General features: G+C 52.7%; 1 protein-coding gene across 4 annotated transcripts in view; it reads right to left on the reverse strand.

The window, feature by feature from the left end:
• Positions 1-1,959: 1,959 nt before the first annotated feature.
• The window catches only part of EPHB2 (EPH receptor B2), a 128,210-nt gene continuing 106,214 nt past the window's right edge, over positions 1,960-23,955 (reverse strand). The window contains exons 7-16 of one of the 4 annotated variants that reach the window (XM_033079582.2): positions 19,208-19,370; positions 18,576-18,684; positions 17,900-17,967; positions 15,886-16,008; positions 15,107-15,354; positions 14,352-14,567; positions 11,652-11,801; positions 6,894-7,087; positions 5,894-6,049; positions 1,960-3,007 (exon numbers count right to left, since the gene is read on the reverse strand). In XM_033079582.2, coding sequence (XP_032935473.1) covers positions 2,899-3,007; positions 5,894-6,049; positions 6,894-7,087; positions 11,652-11,801; positions 14,352-14,567; positions 15,107-15,354; positions 15,886-16,008; positions 17,900-17,967; positions 18,576-18,684; positions 19,208-19,370 — 1,536 coding nt within the window. In that variant the 3' untranslated portion in view covers positions 1,960-2,898. Of the gene's footprint in view, positions 3,008-5,893; positions 6,050-6,893; positions 7,088-11,651; positions 11,802-14,351; positions 14,568-15,106; positions 15,355-15,885; positions 16,009-17,851; positions 17,968-18,575; positions 18,685-19,207; positions 19,371-23,955 lie in introns of all 4 variants that reach the window. The other 3 variants (XM_033079580.2, XM_033079583.2, XM_033079581.2) reach the window with 3 other exon arrangements.

A 23,955-nucleotide genomic window follows, 5' to 3' on the forward strand; every position in this document is an offset into this window, starting at 1 on the left:
CTGCCCTGTGCAGTGCCAGACACAGCTCCTGTGCTGGGGACACTGCCAGCTGTAAAACACAGCAAACACAGCATGGGATGGCACCAGGGGAGGCTCCCACACCCCCCTGGCACTGGGCACACCTGGGAGCTCCTGGTGTCCCTGTGCCAACCCTTCCTGTGCTTGAGTCAGCCCCAGGGATCTCTGATGTCCTGTCCAAGCTGAGCCCATCACTGAGCAGGAGTCAGTGCTTTCTGCATGCAAAGGCATCCCAAGGATATTCCAGAGGAATCCCTTCGGATACACAGGCTAAGCCAGGCTGGATTTAGGGCTCAGCCCATCAGGTACCCAGGTCTGCAGCCACTGCCCCTCCCTCCCAGCACTCTGTGCCACCTGCAGCCATGCAGGGAGGTGCTGAGCTCCCAGGGAGGTGTTGGGGCTCCCAGGGAGGTGCTGGGGCTCCCAGGGAGGTGCTGGGGCTCACAGGGAGATGCTGGGGCTCCCAGGGAGGTGCTGGGGCTCACAGGGAGATGCTGGGGCTCCCAGGGAGGTGCTGGGGCTCACAGGGAGGTGCTGGGGCTCCCAGGGATGCCTGTGGGCACTGAGCTCAGGACAGGACCCTGGCAGCCAGCACACACCTCCTGCCATGCCCCCATCACCACGGGGCTGCAAACCCAGGGCTGGGCTGGATGCAAACACCAACACAACCCTGCACTGCAGATTTTGGGTGAGCAGGGGCTGGAGGGACAATTCCTGCACTGAAAGCCCCTGCTGCTGGAGCACCAAACCCTGGGACAGGGCAAGAGCTCAGGAGGGAAATCTTGCTTGTAGGGACTGCTCTGATGCAAAGGCTTTGTTGTTGGATCTGGTCTGGCAGTAGAAAATGCTAGAAGTATTTAATAAATGGCCTCATAATTTACAAGCAGTCTGGGGAGATGATGTCTGGCCACAGAGGTCTAGACAGCTTGGGATTTTCATCCACAGCAGACATTTTCCTCTTGGATTCAGCTCCTGGAAAATACAGCCAGGCAGCTCCCAGTGAACGTGCCTTCAACAGGAGGAGCCCAGGAATGGTGGCAGTGGCAGACAGGGCTGGCAAACAGCAGTGCTGAGGCCATGGCCAGGACAAGGGGGGGAAATGCCACATGTGGGACACTGCAGAGGATGGGAGGTGCTGCTGTGCAGGGAGAACAACCTGGTTCTCATCTGCACCTCAGCTGGTGGCATTCACACACCCCAAAGACCTGGCCAGGACCTAAATAAATTGTTTTGATTGGTCATTCAGCTTCAAGCACAGCATTTTGGAGAGCTGGGATTAGAGTTGTGCTGTCCCAGGATCTCTTTGATGCGAGGGGCTGAGCCTGGAGCTGCACCAGCCACAAAGGGACAGGGTCCCCAAGGCACAGCCTGGCCCCTGCAGGGACCTGGAGACAACAACCCCAGTCCTGAATGCTGTGCTGAGCTCCTCTGGGAGCACTGGGCTGGCCCTGCCTCTCCCTGCACCATCCAAGGGCTCCCTCAGCAGCCAGACATTTCCCAAGGGCTCTGAAGCCAGCTGTGGAGTCATCATTCCCTCACAAACCCAAACACTCTGCCACCTTCCCCTCCCAACCCCCCTGTGATGCTGCTCACCCCCCAGCTGAGCTGGTTTTTACCTTGGCAAACCCCTGGAACCCCAAGAGCCACAAACATCTGTGGTGCCACGACCAATTGGAAAGAACAAATCAGCAAACGGGAGGAAATGTGCATATAAAAAACCTTTTTCTCCTGTCATATGGTCAATAAACTGCAATTTATCCTTCCACAGGGAAGGGATTTAAGTTCTTGGATGATATGATGCTTGGAGATGTCATTTCTTTTTCATTTTAAAAAAAAAACCAAACCCCCAACCAACTGAAAATTTCCAACCCCCAACTCACAAACTGGTGTTAACAAAACAACGTAAAAAGGACAAATCTCCCAACAATGACAACCAAAAAATAAAGGTACACGTCAGCATTTGTAATCAAAAACTACTACATACTGTACTTGGGAAGTCTTCTGGGAAAAGATCATTGGCATCTAGAAAGGATATCACTAAAAGTCTGGAGCAATGATATGTGTGAGACACGATGCCACTGGAGGGTGGATGGACGGACCCTTAGGAAACTGCCACTCACAAAACTGTTCCATGACAAGAGAAAATAAGAGATGTAAAAAGGATTGCTTTTCCCCATCCCCACCCCCCCAGGCATTACAGATTCCTTCTCATTTGTTGGAAACAGCCTCCTCTAGTCTTAGTTTATTTGTTGTGGTTTTGTTGTTTTTTTTTTTAAAAAAAAAAGTCTTCAGCTTTTGAAGAAGTCCATCAGTTTCTGAGATGCACTTGGTTCCAGAGCACCAAAAGCCTCAGCTCTCCCCACTGGATGTGCTCCCAGGGGCTCTGGGGAAGGGCCTGGCTCATTCCCAGAGCCCATGGGAGGAAGGGATGTGCTTCTCGTGGCCTTGCCTTGCATTCCTCTTCCTGGAGAAGTCCCACTGCTCCAGAGGTGCCTGGCTCCAGCTGCAGCAGCCTTGTGCAAGAGGAAACATGAAGCTGCTCTTTTCTCTTCCTTTGGAGACTCCCATTGGTCTTGGAGCCCTTTTCAAGAATGCAATTGCTTTATTATTATTTAAAAATATTTTGTAGTTTGCTCGTTTTGTTTTTGTTCTTTTTTTTTTTTCAAAATAGTTGTCTTTTTTTTTGTTCCCTTTTTCCATTGCTTAAATTCTAGAAGCTCTTGGCAACTTCTGATGGTTGAGGGCAGGGTGTTCCCTCGTGCTGCTGTGATCCTCAGAGCAGCTTCCTGTCCATGCAGAGCACTCAGGACCTGGAGCTTGGACACACAGGGGCAAAGGGGAGCAGGGCTCAAGGAGGAGGAGTGGGAGGACAGGCAGCTATCAAACCTCCACAGACTGGATTTGGTTCATCTGTGCTCTCATCACCTGGATACTGTTCAGGATTTTCTTCTGGTGTCCTGCTAAAGTGACCCCGACTCGCAGAATGTCCCTTGGGGAGGAAAGGAAACAAACACAAATATCAGCAGAGATTTTCTCACAGCACAACAAGATCATGGATGTTATTTCAAATTATCTTTAAGGTCCCTTTCAACCCAAACCATTCTGTGATTCTGTGACTGCCTGATTCTATGAGTCCATGAGAAAGGAATGTAGGGAGCTGAAATATCCACAGATTTCTTCCATGAATGCAACAAACAGATGCAAACCCTGTGCAACTTCCACTTTTTCACTTTTTTTATTGTCCAATCTTTGCACTTTCTACCTACCTGCAGCACCCTCAGAGTCCTGAAGCTCAACAGGGAGTGTGAAACCAAATGCTTGTGAGTCAATTTGTCTTAAATTTTTCACTCTTGTACTGTTTCAGATTTTCTTTCACTTTGTGACACACTAACCTGTTTTTTCTACCCCTGGAGACACAGGACAGGGATGTCCTGCCCCTCCTCATATGCAGATGATGCTGTTCTTGATGCTTTTCCTTTGAGCTGATAAGAACATGAAGGGATGAATTTCTGCACTTATCCTTTTGTTAAATCATGGCAATCTCATTTTTGGGCAGCTTCTATTTTTTTTTATAGATTTAGACATCTGAGAGAAATAAAAGTCATGCCTAGAGCATGAGTGTGGTTCTAAATTGGTTCTATCCACGTCTCCAGCTGGGTTTGTTCTCATCTCCCCCTTGGTGAATAAACCTCAGTCATGAAATCTTCAGATCTTCTTCTTCCCATCAGGGGATGGGAGCCACGTGACCCAAATGTGGCTGGAAGGAATTTCAGGTGCTTTTTGTCCTTGAGTGTTAGGGACAGATGTTCAAGGGCAAGAGTGGCAGAAACTTTGCCATGTTTAGAGCAGAGGTTATTGGGCAGAGAAGGGTGAAGAGGAGCTCCAAAGGGTGGAAAAATTCTTCACTGTGTCTGTAAATCAGAGTAAGACTGTGGCTCTGCACAGCCCTGTGATTCCAGCCTTCTGCCCTGGACATTAAACATCTGATTGGATATTGGGAGGGAATTTTATCCCTTGGCCAGGGTGGGCAGGCCCTGGCACAGGGTGCCCACAGCAGCTGTGGCTGCCCCTGGATCCCTGGCAGTGTCCAAGGCCAGGCTGGATGGAGCTGGGAGCACCCAGGGATGGTGGGAGGTGTCCCTGCCATGGCTTTAAGATGAGCTTTAAGGTCCCTTCCAATTCAAATGGTTCTGTGATTCTTGAAAGGATTCCCAGCCTGCAGACAAAGCAGAGAACCCTTTCCAGCAGGTCAGAGTTGATCCATGTGGATCTGCTGAACTGAGTCAGTCTGCAGGAAACATTCACACTTTGCTGGCTCCAAACCTGGATGAACCAGCAGCTCCCCTGACATTCCTATCAACTTCTGCAAAGGCCAGTGAACATCAGGGGTGGTGTCAAGTCCTGTTCACCATTTTCCAAGGAAAAAGGACTTGGACTGTTCTGTCTATTGTACATCCAGCCAAGCAGGTGAGGAATGGGGAATGGAAGTTTGCCAAAACTGGTGGGACATGAGCTGAGGATGCCCTTGGGATTGTGAAGGTTCCTGGAGAGGACCTGAGGGACATGGTAAGGGACTGGAGAAGTGGCATTTAAGGGATACTGAGCATGAGCATGTCTGTGAAAGAACTGCCAGCATTAGCTTGACTCTCTGCATCCTGCTTGCTGTCAGATCCTGCAAAAATCAGAATCAGGTAGGGGTGGGTTGTGCTCTGATTCCTCTCTTTGGTCAAAGTTCTTCCCCACCCTTCAGATTTTCTTTCTTGCTGTTGTATAAACACAGCCAAAATCATCCCCAGGGCCTTGGGACTGCACTACAGATGTCCCAAAACAGTCAGAACTGTCCTGTGAACTTCTCAGCAGCAAACAAGAACAAAAAACCAGAGAAGGTTGCAGTGGCTGTTTGAGTGAATGGATTCTGACTAGATTTAAGATCTGGATTTAAGCACCAAATCCAAAACCCTCCCTGGCCACCAGGCTCAGGGACAGTGCAGCCCTTACAGCTCCAATGCTTGGCCCTTTCTGAGGGCTTCTACAGACACCTGCAGCCAGCCACAAATCCTTCAGCAGAGGCATCAAAGCCCCAGCCAGCCCCAAGGGATTTCAAAACCCACCAGAAGAGGGATTTCACTGCCTGATTTCTCTGAAGAACTAGCTAAGAATGTGTCACTGCAGGGTGATTTTTGTAGATCCATGACATTTTTAGTGGATGCAGCACAAACCTGAAACCACCCTCCACAAGAGGATCTTATCAAGGTGTGTGAGGGGTTGTGGCAGAGGCTGGAGGAGGCTCAGTAGGTTCAGAGGCAATGGGAAGAAATGGATGCCCAGAAAGATCCACCTGAACATGAGGAAGAACTTCTTTATTGTGTGGGTGGAACAGGTTTCCCAGCCAGGGTGTGGAATCTGTTCCCACAGATCTAATCCTGAGTGAGGAGCTCTAGAAGACCTTGCCTGAGCAGGAAGGTTGGCCTGGGTGACCTCCAGAGTCCCTTTCAACTGTAACCACTCTGTGATTCTGCCTTTCTTAGGCAGAACTTTGCACCATGCTTGTCTCCATCAATACAACAGCCATGCAGGAGACTGCAGAGTTCTGAACTGCTCTGGAGAATTGTCTGATGCCAGCCTGAAACCTCAGTGTGTTTGGACACCAGTGGCAGGGTGTTCATTTTCACAGGGTGGTAGTGGGGAGAGGAATTCTGCAGGTGCAGACTGACAGACACATGGTCTGGAGACTGGATAAAGATGGCTCCACAAAGCAACAATTCCATAAAAGCAAAACCACATCATATGAAAATAAAATCTAATTCAATACCAATTGTTGCGCAACTGCTGGGACTTCCCCTTGTCCTTTGGGACTCAAAACCTGGGCACTTACTCTACAGTCATCTGAGATACTACATCAAAGGTGGTGAAACCAGCACTGGCAAAGCTCTCCTTGTACTGGCTCATCTTGATGGCATCCAGCCACTCATCCACAGTGTTGAAGCTGGTGTAATCTGGGATTGTGCGGTCAAGGAGGGGGAGATTCATCCTGAAACACACAAATAAATGGGCAGTGACTGACCAGAGCTGCAAGCACAGCTGTTCTGCACCCTCCAGCAGCTGGAGGCACTGCATCAGCATCACCCACAGTGCAGGCACTGCCCTGGGTTGTGGAATTCCACCCAAAATTCACTGTTCTGCCAAGGAAGGACTGTGCAGAGCATCAGGGGAACATTTCTGGATTAGTTCCTGCAGGAGAGGCAGGAGCCATCAGAGATGAGGGGATGCAGCTTTAAATCCTGGTTGCACACAGGGACAAAGTTCATTCTCATCTAGGAGCAGTGCTGGTGCAGCCCAGGGAGCTCCACACTGCCTCACAGGCTTCACTGCTTCCAGTGCAGTGGGACTGGAACTCCAGAACAATCCCACTGCCCCAGCCCCCCATGTCCATGAAACCAGGGTGCTCCTCTGTGTGCAGAGTGCAGTCCCAGAGCTGCCTGTGCTCACCAGAGCTGCACAGGGAGAGGGACCTCGACATCTGTACCCCTGCTCTGTGGGTGCCCCAAGCCTGGAAGTGTTCAAGGACAGCTTGGATGGGGCTTGGAGCAGCCTGGTCCAATGGAAGGTGTCCCAAGGACAGCCTGGATGGGGCTTGGAGTAACCTGGTCCAGTGGAAGGTGTCCCTGCCCATGGCAGGGGGTGGAATGAGATGGGATTTAAGGTTTCTTTCACCCCAATTTGTGATTCTATGATCTTTTAGTGCTCTGCCTCTACAGGATCAAACACAGGCCAAGCTCTAAAGCAGCTCCTGAGAGGTGCAGTGACAGTGCCACCAGGAGCCAGCGGACACCAGACCTGCTCAGAGGAGCCCAAGGACAAGAGGAGACACATACCCAGAGGAGAGAGGTGCCATGGCTTTCAGGCTGTTGGGATTTCGGATCATTTTGTCCAAGGTGTTGACAATTTGCCCAAATTTGGGCCGGTGGTTTCGATCCTTCTGCCAACAGTCAAGCATCAGCTGGTGAAGGGCATTTGGGCAGTCCATGGGTGGTGGCAGCCTATAGTCCTGCTCAATGGCATTTATCACCTGCAGGAGGAGAAAGAGGCATCAACACAGCTGTGATAAAACCTGCTTCATTCATCATGTGCCTTCTCTTGGGTCCTGAGGGTGAGTGACACACTGATCCTGCAGCCTGTACTCACTGCTGCCTTCCCATCTCACCCCACCTCACACTGTGACTTCCAGCCCTCAGCAGGTCAGCTGAGGTGTCCTGGGGGGTGACACCAGCCTGGCTGGCTGATTGTCATGAGCAGTGTCCTGATGTGGGGACAGGAGCATCCCTGTGATCCCACAGCTGCACGCAGGGGAGGGCAGAGAGAAGGGATCATGCTTCCCTTGGACACAGCACAACAGCTGCTGGGAAAACATCCCCATCCAGAGAAGGGGGTGAGCCTGTCCCTGTGTTTGCCATCCTCCAGAGGTGTTTTGTGCTCCAGGTGACAGGGCTGTGCCATGGCCTGGGGGTGCTCAGTCAGCACAAACAGCTGGATCTTCCTGCAGGGCTGTGGGAGCACTCAGATCCCAGTCAGCAGGGCCAGGCCCAGCAGAACTTGGCTGCAGTGTGCACAGAAGAGCTGCAGCACACCTTGCCAGAGCCACACTGCAGCTCCAGGCTCCTCCAAAAAGGCTTTGGTCTCTCCTTGCTGCTCCACACAGTCTGGGGAAATGCCTGGTGTTGCAATGCCCACTGGAACATGTGCTGCAGGATCCTCTCCAACGGGAGCTCCATCTCCCTGCCACTCTGCACCTGCACCCTCCATCCCCTCCTGGGTGACAAATGAGGATGCAGCTGCTCCACTTCTTCCAGGACCATCTGTTCCTCTGCCAGAGGCAGGCACAGGCAGGATCCTCTCCTGCCTCCTTGGCCAGGCACAGCACAGGCACTGAAGGATGAGCAGAAGGAGCCTTGAACAGCAGAGATGGGCTCGTGCATGGCAACAAAACCCAGAGGAAGGACAAAAACCAGAACTGAGGATACTGCAGACATCAGGAGCAGATCCCAAAATCACCAACTCTCCATGAGAATGATGGAAAAGGGAAAAAAGAGGGATCCTGAGAAAGAACCTCAGTGTGTCTGGCCATTCTCACCACAGGATCAAGGCTGCCATGGCTTTGTCCAGCCATGTCCTGCACAATTCCAACAGAGATCTTCCTGGTGGGATTCCCTAGGGCTGTGCTCCCATCCTAGGGAAGTCTAGGAATACTTGTGCTGGTGGATATATTGTTGAGTGGGAAAACTACACACAGAAAATGAAGGATACTGGGAATGGGAGAGAAGCAGGGAGGAGCTGGTGGCTGATCCATGCCAAACAATCCAGGGTGTGAGGTGGGACACGTGGCAGGGTTTGAGATGTCTGTGGTTCCAGGCAGGGAATGCTCTGGGAGGTGCTGCAGGCACTGCTGTGTGTGACCAGGCTGACCTGAGCTGGGGCTGGCACTGCTGCTGCCACAATTTGCCAGGGGGAAGAGTCCTCCCCCAGCTCTGCTGCCCTGGCTGGACATGGTGGTGGCCCCACAGGGTCTGTGAAGGTCTGACCAGAGGAAACTCCTCCACAAATCATTGGCAGGAGGCTGGAGCTGGGAGGGCTGGTCTCTTCTCCCAGGTAACAAGTGGTAGGACAAGACTAAATGGCTTCAAGTTGAAAGCTTAGATTGGATGGTAGGGAAAAATTTCTTCATGGAAAGGGTTGTGAAGCATTGAAACAGGCTGTGCAGGGAGGTGCTGGAGTCACCACCCCTGGAAGGCTTCAGCAGGTGTGTGCATGTGGCACTTGGGGACTTTTTAGGGTGAATGTGGCAGTGCTGCAATGATCTCAGAGCCTCTTCCAGCCTCAAGGATTGCACAGCCACTGATGAGCTCTGTGCAGCTCAGGGATCCTCCCAAGGGTGCTGGGCCCTGAGCAGATCCCTGGGTGCCAGGTCTGCCCAGGACAGCAGCAGGGGAGGCACAGGGTGGGACCAGCACCACACAAACACCAAGCACTCATCTCTGTTGCAGTGAGTCCTGCTGCCATCAGCCACACCAGCCCCAGCTCTCTGTGAGTCCTCTCCCAGCTGCCCCAGTCGTTCACACCCCAGGGTCAGGAGGGTAATCTGCCCTCAATATCTGCACACTCCTCCACAGCAGGACCAGCTGGGCTTAAGTGGTGACAATTTCTGGGGCATTGTGTCCTGGGGCATGGAAAGGGGGAGCAGGGATGGGGACAGAGCAGTGGGAGGCGCCAGGGCGAGGCACAGCCCTGCCATCTGAGCACAGCTCTGCCACCCCAGCACAGCTCTGCCATTCCAGCACAGCCCTGCCACCCCAGCACAGCCCTGCCATCCCAGCACAGCCCTGCCATCTGAGCACAGCCCTGCCATCCCAGCACAGCCCTGCCATCTGAGCACAGCTCTGCCATCCCAGCACAGCTCTGCCATTCCAGCACAGCCCTGCCATCTGAGCACAGCTCTGCCATCCCAGCACAGCCCTGCCATCCCAGCACAGCTCTGCCATCCCAGCACAGCTCTGCCATCCCAGCACAGCCCTGCCATCCCAGCACAGCCCTGCCATCCCAGCACAGCTCTGCCATCCCAGCTCTGCCATCCCAGCACAGCCCTGCCATCCCAGCACAGCCCTGCCATCCCAGCACAGCTCTGCCATCCCAGCTCTGCCATCCCAGCACAGCCCTGCCATCCCAGCACAGCCCTGCCATCTGAGCACAGCCCTGCCATCCCAGCACAGCCCTGCCATCCCAGCACAGCTCTCACATCCCAGCACAGTTCTGCCATCCCAGCACAGCCCTGCCATCCCAGCACAGCTCTGCCATCCCAGCTCTGCCATCCCAGCACAGCCCTGCCATCCCAGCACAGCCCTGCCATCCCAGCACAGCTCTGTCATCCCAGCACAGCTCTGTCATCCCAGCACAGCCCTGCCATCTGAGCACAGCTCTGCCATCCCAGCACAGCCCTGCCATCCCAGCACAGCCCTGCCATCCCAGCACAGCTCTGCCATCTGAGCACAGCTCTGCCATCCCAGCACAGCCCTGCCATCTGAGCACAGCTCTGCCATCCCAGCACAGCTCTGCCATCTGAGCACAGCTCTGCCATCCCCAGCTCTGCCATCTGAGCACAGCTCTGCCATCTGAGCACAGCTCTGCCATCCCAGCTCTGCCATCCCAGCTCTGCCATCCCAGCACAGCCCTGCCATCCCCAGCACAGCTCTGCCATCCCAGCTCTGCCATCCCAGCACAGCTCTGCCATCCCAGCACAGACATTGGTGCTGCCACTGGAGAAACAGCAAGGGGAGAGCTCCAGGAGAAGGACAAAGGACAGGGGAGGTACAGGAACAGCTGGTGCAGGACATGCTTGAAACTGAGGACAATGATGGCTTAGATCTGATCTTGCTCTGCTGAGAAAGGCAGACCCCTGAGTCCCATCCCTCTGCCTCCAAGAACTGATGGAAACATTTTCCTGGTGTGGCAGAGGATGGAGCAAGGCTGTGAACAGCAAAGGTTCAAAGGCATCCACCTGCTCCAGGCTTAGGAATCCATGTTTATAAATTCCCACCAGGCATTAGGGAGGAGATAGTCCCACTCTGGAGAAACCAGGATGGAGAGCTATTGAGATGGGAAAGGTCTGATCTGCCACAGGGACAGGAGCCAGGTGGGAGCTTGGCTTTCACTCTCTCCCTGTAAGGCAAGGTCTCAGGAGCCCACAGGATGGTGGAGATGGAAGAACCTGTCTGAGGGCTTCAAGGGACTCCCCAGAGGCTGCTCTGAGACACACTGAAAGCCAGGCAGAGACTGCAAGAGCCAGGATGAGCTTTCTGCACCCCCTAGGTCCACCCAGGACCTTGGCATGAGGTGAGGAAGGGCAGCTGTTCCCAGAGACAGAGTTAGAAGAGCCCTTCTGACACACACAGTGCTCACTGCCACTGGCCAGGGGGGCTTTGAGCCCCAGGTACCACACCAAGAGGAGCAGGGAGAATGGAAATGGCCATGCTGTGCTGAGGGCAGGGACTGCAGCCAGGGGCCATCCTTAAGGAAACTGCTGGATCCCTGGGAGCAAGGAGTGCATGTAATGTTTGACCTGAATTAGAGCAGAGGAATGAAATATTTAAAATCCAGCATGTTCTGAAGTACCTCATGGTTTTGGTTTCTAGCTGTGTCTGTTACTTGGCTTCTTACAGACCACAGCCCAAGCTTCCCAGGGGAGATTTAATGACCATCTAGCAAAAGATGTCCTTGACCATGACAGGGGGCTGGAAGGAGATGATCTTTAAAGGCCTCTTCCAACCCAAGCCATTTTGTAACAGACCCTCCTGGAGTGTCTGTGATCCCAGTGGATGAAGCTCTGCTCCAGAGGCTCTCAACTCAAGGACATCTCCTTTTCCACCCATCTGCTGCTTCCCTTTCTCAGCACCTGCCAATACCCCTGGGGTGCTCCCTGTGTACCCACCCAATCCCAGAATAAATCCCCAAATTATTCCCATTGTTGCTTGCAAAGGTGTTGGCCACATCTCAGAGAGAAGGCTGTGGACATGCCACAGGCTGGGACAGCCTTGCAATGCTCCCACTGTGGTGTCTGTGCCCCTGCTTTGCCCAGAACTCACATCCTGGTTGGTCATGTCCCAGTAGGGCCGCTCTCCATAGGACATCACCTCCCACATGACAATTCCATAGCTCCACACGTCACTGGCTGAGGTGAACTTTCGGTACTGAATGGCCTCGGGTGCCGTCCATCGGATCGGGATCTTCCCCCCCTGCAGAGACAAACAGGCCATGGAACAGAGACAGCAGAGAAATCAACAACAGCACTGCCCACAGTATTTGCCTGTGATATTCTGCTAAAATCCCAGGAGGGAGGGAGCACAGGACTGTCTGTCCCTCAGGGTGGATGTGGATTGTCCAGCCATGCTGGAAACCTTCAGGGATGATGATGATGATGATGATTCTCCCCATTTGGTCCCACCACCCTCCTGAGGAAGGAGCTTTTCCTGTGGTTCACCTTGAACCACCCCAGCCATATTTTTGTCTATGACCCCTCGTTGTATCATCTGGTGCCACTGCAGAGTTTGGCTCTGTCTCCTCATTACTGCCCTGAAGGTCACTCAGAGGTGTCCCCTCAGTGTCCTCTTCACCACCTGAACCAAGGCCAGCTCCTTCCCTGCCTCCTGCTCCAGTGATCCTCAGCCCAAGATGGTCATTGGTAGAAAGTGAACGCCCAGGAATGTGAAAAACCCAAACTGATCTCCCTCCCTTTTTTTGCTGTCACCTGGCTACCTCCAAAGAAGATTAAAGGGAATTGGAACACCTTCCTCTTCAGCCTTGTACAGCTTCCACTCTTGGAAATCAGCACTGCACCATTTCTGGGTGGAGCCCTGGTGTCCCAGGCTGTCTGTGGATATACACCTGACCCAGCAGCTTCTGATCCTTCAGTGTGGGATGGGGGCACTGGTGGGAAATGGGATGGGCTGGGTGGGCACTGGGGTCTCTGTCACCCAGCTCTGGAGAAATCAGGACCACACAAATGGGGACACAGGGATTGAAGGCTCTGCTTAAGCCCTTCCTGCCTCCTAATTTTCTACCAGGAGCTTTGGACTTTCACTCAAGGCACCTTCTGAAGGGAAAATCTTCCCTGTGCAGAAAAAAATAAGCAGAAGTGTCTGTGTTTTGTGGCTGTGAGAAGATTAAAAAACATTATATTCTGTCAATGAACAACTGCCATGTCTTATTAAGGGTCTCCCAGGACTTCATAGTACTCAGCCCCAGTACATGCCAGAATAATGAAAAAAGATAATGTTCCTTAATCTTCTCACAGCCACAAACCTCAGACAAAATGTTATGTTTTCCACAAGAGGGAAAGATGAAGCAACCCACACCAAACAGGATGTCCTCTCCATCAGGCAGGCTCTTGACAGAACTCCTGGCAAGCAGTGGATTTTAAAAATGGCTAAAAAAGAAGTCCTAAAGCAGAAATCAGACTTCTGAGGATTCTTGTGGGAGCTCTTTAGTGAGACCTCCCATCTCTGTGGGGTCTGAGTTGGAGCTTCACCTCTCTGAAGACTTTCCTAAGGTCCAGCATGAACCTCCCAGGCCAGAGCTTGTGGCTTCTGCCCAGCCATGGACACAAGGTCACTGGGAGAATGATGATAAAAAACCATTTTGCAGAGAAGATACTTCTGATACAGTAGGTGCACACAGTCTGTCACTATGGATAACAAATGTCCTGCTACAGTGCCCACAGCTCAAGGAGAATAAATTAGGGATGACTAATTTATTACTAGAGAGAAAAGCTACAGGCACAAAACCAGGGATAGAGAACAGCAGTAAACACCATGTATTTAGTTAACAAAGGGAAATTTAATTGGCTGTAAGGAACATGTTGTGAGAAATAAATATTATAAGTGTTTGTAAAAACCATTGTTGGCTGTGTAAGATAGATGAGTGGATGTCTGAAGCTCCATGGATGAGAATAAACCCACACTGTTCCAGGTGTGTGTTAGGTATTCAGCCACTGACAAAATTTACTAAGAGCTATGCCAGGCATCTCATCACTGCCAGCTTCAAAAGGCCCAGGAGAGGTGATTTCCTACAGGTCATGCCCCAGCTCTATCACCAGTGATTTCCAAGGATTCCTGCCATGAGCACTGATCCTGATGTGCTGTGCAGAGTGTTTCTGTGTGCCATTTGTGAGGACTCCTGGCTGTGCTCTCACTGAGCAAAAAACCAAATAATCCTCTGGTCCTGGGGCACCTTCTGCAGCCTGACATGAATTTTGGTGGGACTTGTGTCTATGGCACCAAGTGTTCCTGGGGAGTTGTTACTGAACATCAAGTCATTTCTAGGAGTGTTTTTCTGTTTATTTTGGATGCTCTCTGGAAGATCAGTATCTAGTATCTAGATACTTCTACACACTTGTACACTTCAGTCTGTCCTTCCAGGGGCTGAGCCAGTGACAGGACATGAGGAAGGACAGCAGGGCAGCACGACTGCACAGTGATGGTAAAAAACCCAGAGCTGCTGCCCTGGTAACAGATCTGTCAGGGCAGTGTCTCATCCCAAAGCATCCCAGGTGAATCACAGGGGGAGGCTGCAGAGCACGACCCCAACCAAGGGCTTTCCAGGGACATGTGTGTGTTTGCAGACATGCTTGGGGGAACACAGGAATGACAGGGAAAATCTTCTTCACCTTATTCCATTTGTCTTTCTCAGACCTTTCCACTGCTGACCCCCTGAAAACGTGTGTCAGGGGGGATGTCCCCTGTCCCTCTCCCACCCTTTCCCCCTCCCTCGCAGAAGAGCAGCATTACCAGAGCACTGGTGTAGGTGGGGTCGGAGGTGTCGTCCTCCAGGAAGCGGGAGAGGCCGAAATCCGACACCTTGCACACCAGGTTGCTGTTGACCAGGATGTTTCGGGCTGCCAGGTCCCGGTGCACGTAGTTCATGTCTGCCAGGTACTTCATGCCCGCGGCGATGCCCCGCAGCATCCCCACCAGCTGGATCACCGTGAACTGCCCGTCGTTTTGCTGAGGGACACAGGACACGGGTGACAGGAGCAGATTCACAGCCCCTCGTGGCCAGGAGCCTCTTTCCACACCCATGAGTTCAATCCCCCTCAAGCACCCACCTCACACATCCCAAGGACACCACTACAGCAGCACCCAGGAGAGCTCAGGAGGACCAATCTATTCCTCTTGACCAGGTTATGTCCCTTCAACAGAGCCAATCACCCACCTCCAACCCAGAACTGGAAATATTTAGGCAGAGCTGGAGGTGCAGTCCTGCAGAGTTACAGCTGTGCCTGCTCCTCCATGGGTGTCAGTGGGGATGTGCTCCTGTGGGCAGGCACAGCCTCTCACTAGGATCAGTGACAGACACATAAGAAGTGACAAACCTGCTGTGTCACCCCCAGCTCTGCTCCCACAACACAGAGCTCTGCACTATCCAGCAGCTGCCCCAGTGCCAGGGGATGCCAGGCAGGGAATGCCACTGGAAAGGGAACCTCCCCCCAGATCCCCTCTGTGCTAGCCCAGCCTGGAAAGCTGCACCCTCCCAGATGTCATACCCGCAGGAAGGAGTCCAGTGAGCCATTCTCCATGAACTCAGTGATGATCATGACTGGAGAGCTCTTGGTGACCACCCCCTCCAGGTGGATGACGTTGGGGTGGTCGAACTGCCCCATGATGCTGGCCTCACTCAGGAAGTCCCGCCTCTGCTTCTCCGTATAGCCAGACTTGAGGGTCTTGATGGCCACAAAGATCTCTCTTTTGCCTGGAAGCTTGAGATGCCCACTGCACACCTCACCAAACTCCCCTGTGAACACAGGGCAGGGTCAGTGAGCCTCCCCCACTGAGGGACCCCTGGCCCCAGCTGTGCCTGCCCGGCCCACCCCTGAGCTCACTGTCCAACCCTGAGGTCACTGCCCATCCCTGATCCATCCCTGAGCTCACTGCCCATCCCTGATCCATCCCTGATCCGTCCCTGAGCTCACTGCCCAGCCCTGATCTGTCCCTGAGCTCACTGCCCAGCCCTGATCCATCCCTGATCCATCCCTGAGCTCACTGCCCACCCCTGAGCTCACTGCCCAGCCCTGATCTGTGTCCCCTCCCTCTCCACCCTCCAGTTGCACCCATCCATGAGAAGCACTGCACAATGAATTATGTGCACATGAGAACTGATGGTCTTGCTTCTCCCACACTCCCCTGCTCCTTCTAGTCCAGCCTGGGGCTAAGCAAGACCTTAGTGGCATCAGCCCTAGTGGCATCAGGCTAAATCCTCCCAAATGCTGGCCCCATGAAGGAGCCTGTGCTGCTGAGGGCCATCAGCCATGCCCAGGTCACCTACCTGCCCCAATCACCTGCTCGATTTTGACACAAGAGATATCAATTTCTTTTGCAAATTCCCTGACAGCCTCATTGGGATCTTCATAGGTGAAAGGGTCGATATAAATCTTCATCCCTGGAGTCACTGTGTAAACGTGAGGGAGAGAGTCAGACAGATGGATGCAACTGCAATGGCTGGCATCAAGGAAAAGAGAAAACTGAGTGATGGTTTTTTCACCTCAGCAAGTTGCATAATCAAGGTACAAAGCAGACAGAGAGAAAACAGTTTGAGAAAGAACAATACAGAACCATGTTACATAGAACTATTAAAGCTGATTTTAATGAACACTGGCCCACAAGGAATTGTTGGGGCAGTGGGGAGCTACAGCATGAGCCTGGACTACAAACTGCAGACAGCCTCTTCCATGGGGGATCTGTGACTCCTGCAGGAGCTGTGCAAGCAGGAGGGATAGTCCAGTCTGCCCTGTTCTGACTGGCACCCCTGCCCAAGGCTGGGTTCCCTCTTGGGAGCCCCAAGAGAGCAGTGGGACACACAAGGAAAATCACAAAAGACAGGTTCCACTTGCCAGGCTGAGCAGGGGACACAGTGACACGTCATGGGAAAGGCCCCTGGTGAGGCTGGAGTGCTGCTGCCACATCCCACTGTGCAGCAGCTCTCACCTGTGCTCCTGCCCTTTCCACACTCATTTTCTCACTCCAAGATGGGCTGTTTGGAGAGCAGAGCTCCCAGCTCCCTAAACAAGGAGCCCCACACAGCACCAGGCTGACTCCCAGCATGGCTGTACTCAGGGCATTCTGCAGGGCTCCCAGGCTGCCTAGCCCTTGGCAATTTGCTGCACAGCAATCACTGCAGGGACTGAGCCCTGGCCAGGTGAGCTGGGTGAGGAGGGGGCTCAAGGCACCCCAGGCTGTACCAGCTCTGCTGCATCCCAGCCCTGCTCCAAGTGGTGCAGGCACAGTGATTAAACCATCCCAGCCTGGAGCTGTCACATCCCACACCAGGCCCCGGGAGAATGTGTGAATGTGTGTTTGCAGCCCAGACTGACAAACAACTGAGAGCTGCATTTACATAATGTCTCCTGAAAAGTGTCATTTTTCCTGGTAAGTGATAGTGAGGCAGCCAGCACAGGCTGCTGGGGCACAGGGCTGCAGCTCTGCCTTTTGGGATGTGTTTCCCAGGTAAATGCAGGAGCAAATGTGAGTCCTGAGTGGAAACACTACTGGTGTTTTCCATGCTCTGAGCAAGGCCTGGATTTGTACAGGAACAAAGTATTAAAGGGGCAGAAATCCTGAAGCTGCAAGTAGAACATGGGAAAAAATCACAACAGAGATTGGAATAAAGCAACAGGTCTCTAGTGATGGGGGAGAAAGGAATTTCAGGGACATGAAGGCAGGGGTTAATCACAGAATCATGGAATGGTTTGAGTTGAAAGGAATCTTAAATGAGCTCATCTCATTCCATGGACACCTGGCACTATCCCAGGTTGCTCCAAGCCCTGTCCAACCTGGCCTTGGACACTGCCAGGGATGGGGAAGAGGGATGCCCTGGGGTGAAGCAGGAATGCTGAATGTGAGGTAGTGCCTTGCACAGGGATGTTGGGAGAGGGAGGCTACAAGAGAGGGCATGTTAGGTGTATGAAATACTTATATATAGATACATCTCATGTCTTCTGGGAATCTGGGAGCACTGGGATGGGCTGTAGCAAAGGGTTCCTGCAGGGGGATGGGGATGGCTCAGGGAAGGGCTCTCACTGCTGGAGGAACAAGACCCAGTGTGGTGGCAGAGGCTGCAGCACAGAACACAGTGATGCTTCAGCGGTGCTGCTGTCACAGAGGTCTGGAGGGCACGCTCAGGGCAGAGAGCAGAGCAGGGATCAGGGGCTGGGGGGATGCAGAGCTGCCCTGCCCACACACACACATGCACACCCTGCCCTCCCTGCAAGCCCCGAGTGAACAGGAGCACGAACCGAGCAGGGAGCGGCCCCCCAGGCCCGGGGGCGGCCCCCGGTACGTACTGTGGCCGCTGGTGTAGTGCTGCAGCTTGTCCGTGTACTCCGAGTCTGCCCGCTCGAAGCCCCGCCTTCTGGAAGGGAAGGGAGAGCTGAGCACAGCATGGGCCCCTCGGGGCTGGGGCTGTGCTGGGGACACCTCTGTCCCCTCCCTGGGCCATCCCCCTGCAGCCCCACCACAGCCCAGGAGCCCACCATCAGTGATCACTGCCAGCTCCAGCAGTGACTCCAGCAGGGATGCAAGAGGGACACAAAAAGGACAAACAGAGATGAAAGAGGCACAAAAAGGATGTCACAATCCCAAATGCCACCGAGGGACCAGGTGCAGACAACAGTCAGCAGCACAGTTAAAACAAACAAAGGTGGAACAGCCGCCCTCGGCCAAAGAAGCCTTAGGAATGAAATCAGAAAAATCAGAAACACCAGCAGCAGCTTTGGCTGCAGGGGGATTCTGGTGCCCAACACTGCAGGACACACTCCAGAGAGTCAGAGAATCACAGAACCCCAGGATGGTTTGGGCTGGGAGGGACCTTAAAGACCATTTTGTTCCAACCCCTGAGATGGGCAGGGATGTCCCCTGAGTCAGCCTCCAGCATCCCTGGTCCAAGCTCTGGGGTGGGGCTGTGTCCCAATGGAACTGGGAGTTGCAGGAGGAGGAGAGGGCTGTCCCAGCCTGCCCTACCTGCTGCACACGATGCCAATGACCACCACGGCGATGAGGAACACCAGCCCTGCTGCCGAGGAGCCGATGATGAGCGGCAGCTTCTCCTGCACGCTGGTCTGGTACTCAGCTGGCACACAAAAGGGAACAGGTTACTGTGGCACAGCATGGGCCATCCTCACGAGCTCACCCAAGTCAGAACATCCTGAGCACAGGCCATGTTTGATTTCTGGCATGGCTTTGGTGTGGGACAGTCAGGACTCCCCTCTGGTTGGGGGATGTGTCCCAGAAGGAACTATTCCTTTTTAGTCCTGTGGCTGCGTGCTGTGTCTTGTCCTTGGCCCTAAGGCTAAAAAACTGGCTTGGCCTGTTTTATTTAACAGCACAAATTTAGAAAATTAAGACATGGCTCTGTGTTTGTCATCAGCAGCTGTGCAGGTAGAAAACACCAATTTTGCTTCCTCTACATCCAGCTGAGCAGAACAGAAAGCTGGGAACAAACTGGAGCCTTCTCTGCATGGAGCAAGCACCCAGGTCTTGAATGTGATTTGTCAACACACCCTAGAAGGGACTGACAGCAAGAGGACAGCTGCATGTCTATCTCCACATGTCTCTAGACCCTGAATCAGCTTTAGAGGCAGCTGCAGACTCACCTTCAGTCATGGTCTGGAAATACATCTTCCCACTGTAGCGGCCGTAGCCAGCCACGGTGCGCGCCCGCACCTGGAACACGTAGATGGTGCCAGCCTTGAGGTTCTGCACTGCCACGGTGTTGGTGGGGCTCTTCACTGTGGTCGAGTTCAGCTCACTCAGATCCTGCCAGGAAAACACAAATCCATCATCAGAAAAGTCAGTCCAGAATCAGGCATTGCACTTCTGGAGAAGGGAGGGCAGGAGACCAGGGTGGAGAGACCACCAAGGTCTGAACAAACAGGCAGGGAGACACAGACTCAGGGATGTGACCATGGATATCCCTGGCCTATTCTCCACCTCTCAGCAAAGGCTCCAAAGAAGGCAAGAGCTACAAAACTCAGGTTTCTTCTCTAAGCCTTGAGGTCGATGGAGGTGGCAACTTCTTCCCTCTTCTGTGCCTTTCTCTTTGCACTTTCCTCCTCCTCCATTCCCTCCCCCTGTGCCCTATCCAGCCTCAGCACAAGCTCTTTGCTCTTCCCCAACTCCCATCTCCCTCTGCCAGGAGGTAAAGCCCACCTGAACACCTCAGGAGAGGTTCTGTTCCCACCCCACTGCCCAGAGCCTGCTTCTCCAGGGACCACAGTCAAGTTTCCATGGGGACCCCAAGAGCATATTTCAAAGTGATAATGGGACTATTTCCAAACTTTTGTTCTGCCCCTGGTTTTGAGGACTGGAGCAGTCACACTCTGTGCAGGTGGCTTTGCACTTGTGTAGGTGATGGATCACAGTTAGGAACTGTGCCCTTCATCTAAAAGCACTGGTGGATAGGCAGGATTTCCTCTTACAGAAGGACAGGGAGTCCCTGTCTCCCAGGGACATGGAGTCAACAGAGGAGGGTGACAGAGGATCCTGTGTGGCCACAGAAAGGTGGCTGGGAGCCTCACTGCCACAAAGTCCCAAAAGTCAGAGCAAAACAGCAATGCCAACAACACAGTGATTCTGGAAAACAGAGCTCTTAGGAGGGCCCAGCTGTGAGCAAGCTGAGCAAAGGAGGTGCAGGCACAGATTTTGGAATCCAGTGGCTGTAGTGACTCTGAAGGTGCTCATCATCCTGGCTGCACCTCGGGTCTGGCAGCTCAGGCAGATCAGATGGAACAGAGGAGCAGCAGCTCAAAATTGGAGCTGGCAAGTTCCCAGAGTCCCTGAGATCTGCTGGCTTCAAGTCTCTGCACAGGACCCCCTGCACCCTCAGTGATGAGGGGTCACCTCATGAGACTCTGGCAGGGAGTGAGACGTGAGGTTTGGGGAACTTCCTCAGTGTGACTGAGGGTGTGACCAAGGGACTGACCTCTGTCACAGCTCTGAAATGACACGGGTGGCATGGAGACATTTCTGCTTTTCCCACGGGAACAAGAGGTCAGAGTGAACTCCCAGAAAAGAGAAAGCACCTATGGCTCCTCTCACTCCCTGCAGCTCCCTGAAAGGTGGTTTTAGTCAGGTGGGGTTGGTCTCCTTCTCCAGGCAGCACTGACACAACCAGAGGACACAACCTCAAGCTGTGCCAAGAGAAATACAGGTTGGATATCAGGGAAAAGTTTCTAATGGAAAGAATAATAAAGTACTGGAATGGAGACACCATCCCTGGATGTGTTTAAGAAAAGACTGGATGTGGCACTGGGTGCCACGGTCTAGTGGAGATGTTAGGGCATGGGTTGGACTCATGGATGATCTTGGAGGTCTCTTCCAACCCAGTCACTCTGTGATTCTGTGATTCTGTGATTCCTCACCAACTTCTGCAGTAGAGTGCTGACAGACACAGAATCATTAAGGTCAGAAAAGTCCTTCAAAATCACTAAGTGCAATGTTTGACTGAACCCCACCTTGTCACCAGCTCAGAGCACTGAGTGCCATGTCCAGTCATTTCCTGAACACCTCCAGGGTGGGGACTCCACCACCTCCTTGGGCAGTGCTTTCCAAAGTCTCAGCACCCTTTCCATGAAGAAATTCCTCTTGTTGTCCAACCTAATCCTCCCCTGGCACAGCTTGAGACTGTGTCCTTTTGTTGTTCCTTCTCCCCTGGAAGAAGAGCCTGACACCCACCTGGCTGCACCTTCCTGTCAGGGATCTCGTGGTGACAGAATCAACAGTTTCAGCTGGAAGGGACCTTAAAGCTCATCCAGCTCCACCCCTGCCATGGGCAGGGACACCTTCCACACCTTCCAAGTGTCCCACCTGGCCTTGGATGCTTCCAGAGAGGAGGCAGCCACAGTTTCTCTGGGCACCCTGTGCCAGGATCATCCCATATCATCCATCCAACCTTGAACAGAGCTCATTTCATGTCTCAGGCTGTTAGCTGAGCAGTGCTCTGGTGGGATGGTGGGAAGAGAGGGGCCTGGCAGGAATGTGTTTCTTCAAGTGCATGGTCAAACCCAAGGGGTGGAAACACTGATGGCAAATCCTTGTGCAGGGACTGCAGGGGAGCTCTGTCCACACAGCAAACTCATGGCCTCGTTTGTCTGATCAGGCCTCAGCACTCCCTTGGACCTTTCCCAGGCAGGCAAGGAGAGAAATAGGTCAGGAAATGTTTGCAGTTTTAGAGCTCAAGGGCTTGGATGGATCCTCCCAGCCCCTTGGAGGGCACTAACAACACAGTTGTTTTAAAATCATTTGTCCAACTCTTTTGGAGAACCTCATCCCTGCTCCTGGAGGACTTTAAATGGAATGGAATGGCCAAGCCTACAAGGTTGATAGCCTGGGAAATTGATGTCTGCTTGGCTGAGGAAGGTGTGCTTGTGATGTGCTCTCCTTTAAGTCCAGACCACAAGGAAAAAGCATTTACACCTCTCCACCCCCCTTATCAAACCTATTCTTTCTCCTTGGCATCACCTCTCCAGAACCTGTGCATTCACCTCAAACACTTCTCCCCTTTCTCCTCTCTGGGCTCCTCCAGCAGGCCAAGTGCATCCCAGGTGGTTTAAAGTCCAAGTTCAAGCAGAGGTTTGTGGTGTTTGGGGCTTTTTTTTTTTTTCTGATGATTTTGTTCTGAGTTTGGAAATCCTAATTCAAAATAACACACTGGTTTGATTTTGAGTCCTCATCTGGTTCCTCTTCCCATGAGTCAAACTGAAGCTGAAACCAAAGTCTGATTAGCGAAGAAGGAGTCTCTTGAAACATGGGTAGGCTGGGGTTTACAAAGGATTTATAAAAATTCATTCTAAAAAGTCACATTTAAAAAAAAAATTGAAAGTAAAAAAGCCAAGAAAAAAGTCAGCTGAGTGAATCTGGCAGAGTTCCTGTGAGCCTGCACAGTGGCATCTGCCATGGCCCTGGGGGCAACCCCAGCAGGGCACAGCCCCACCAGGGCTGCCTGCCAAACCATCACACTGCTGCTTTTTGGGATGCCCACGAGTGGAGCAGGGTCCTGCCAGCACCTCTGGGGCTGCACCTGTGGCATCCCCAGCACCTGGACCCTCCCAGGGACCCAACCCTGGTGGGGCTGTAACAGGGTGGTGTTTGCACCTCTTCATCAGTGCTTTGTCTTCATTTCCTTCTGTCTTCACTCAGAGTCAGGATTAAAAACATAAAGATGAATTTTCTCATGTTTGGGCTTGGTTGTTTATTAAATTTTATCTAAGGTAAAGAAAGTTCAGCAACACCTCTGGCTACCAGCTAAAAGTGAGCAAAATGGAGCTGAATCCAGCTGGTTACAAGGTCTTTTAAAGCTGAACAGTCCAATAGAGAATTAACACCTTTATTATTTATACTTTTGACCCAATAACCAAACTCCTGTGACCCTCAGTGCAGCACTGACTGTCCAACCAGAAACTGCTGCCTGAAATCATGAAGGAGGAGGAGGAAGACAGAAAGGAGACATCATCCAAATCCTCTCTCTTGTCCCATACCTGTTACTATATTCTAAAAAGCTCAAATTCCAAACCCTTCACCATGTGCAATCACACACTTCTATTCAACTACACCCCAGTGATTTTAACTCCATCACTCAGATTTGGAGCCTTCTCCAAGGCCTCAGGTCACAGCAGTGTTCTCCAGGGGGTCAGTGCCAGAAAGCACAGAAAGCTCAGATCTCCCAGGTTTGTGGGATCCAACATGGGGACAGCCCAAGAACTTTATTTCCCCCAGCCCCCATTGAGTGGGACAAGGGGAAATGGCCTCAAGCTGTGCCAAGGGAAGTGCAAATTAGATAGAAAGAAACATTTCTTCATTAAAGGGGTTTTCAGGCATTGGCACAGGCTGTGGTGGAATCCCCATCCCTGGAAGTGTTCAGAAAATGAGATTTTGCTGCATTTGGCAATGTGGCTTGGTGGCCATCAGGGTGTTGGGTGAAGGTTGGGCTGACTGATCTTGGAGAGCTTTTCCAACTTTGATTATTCTCTGTTTGAATGCCCCTCCCAAAATGAGTCCTGGGCAGGGGCTGGCACTGCAGACAGGCTTTCCTCTCCATCTCCTTGAACTCCCAGTTTTAGTGGCACAGAGCCCCCTCCAAGGGCTTGGGCAGCACTGGGTGAAGGGGCAGCCCCACCTCAGGACAGATGGGAAGCACTGGCAGCAGCTACAGGGAGATTCTGGTGTCCAACACTGCAGGACACACTCCAGAGAGTCAGAGAATCACAGAATCCCAGGATGGTTTGGGTTGGGAGGAACCTTAAAGACCATCTTGTTCCAACCCCTGACATGGGCAGGGATGTTCCCTGAGTCAGGAGCAGAATTTCCAGTATCCCTGGGTCCTCTGGGGTGCTGGCTCTGGCCA

The sequence above is a fragment of the Catharus ustulatus genome, chromosome 24, assembly GCF_009819885.2.
Source record: "Catharus ustulatus isolate bCatUst1 chromosome 24, bCatUst1.pri.v2, whole genome shotgun sequence".
Taxonomy (NCBI): domain Eukaryota; kingdom Metazoa; phylum Chordata; class Aves; order Passeriformes; family Turdidae; genus Catharus; species Catharus ustulatus.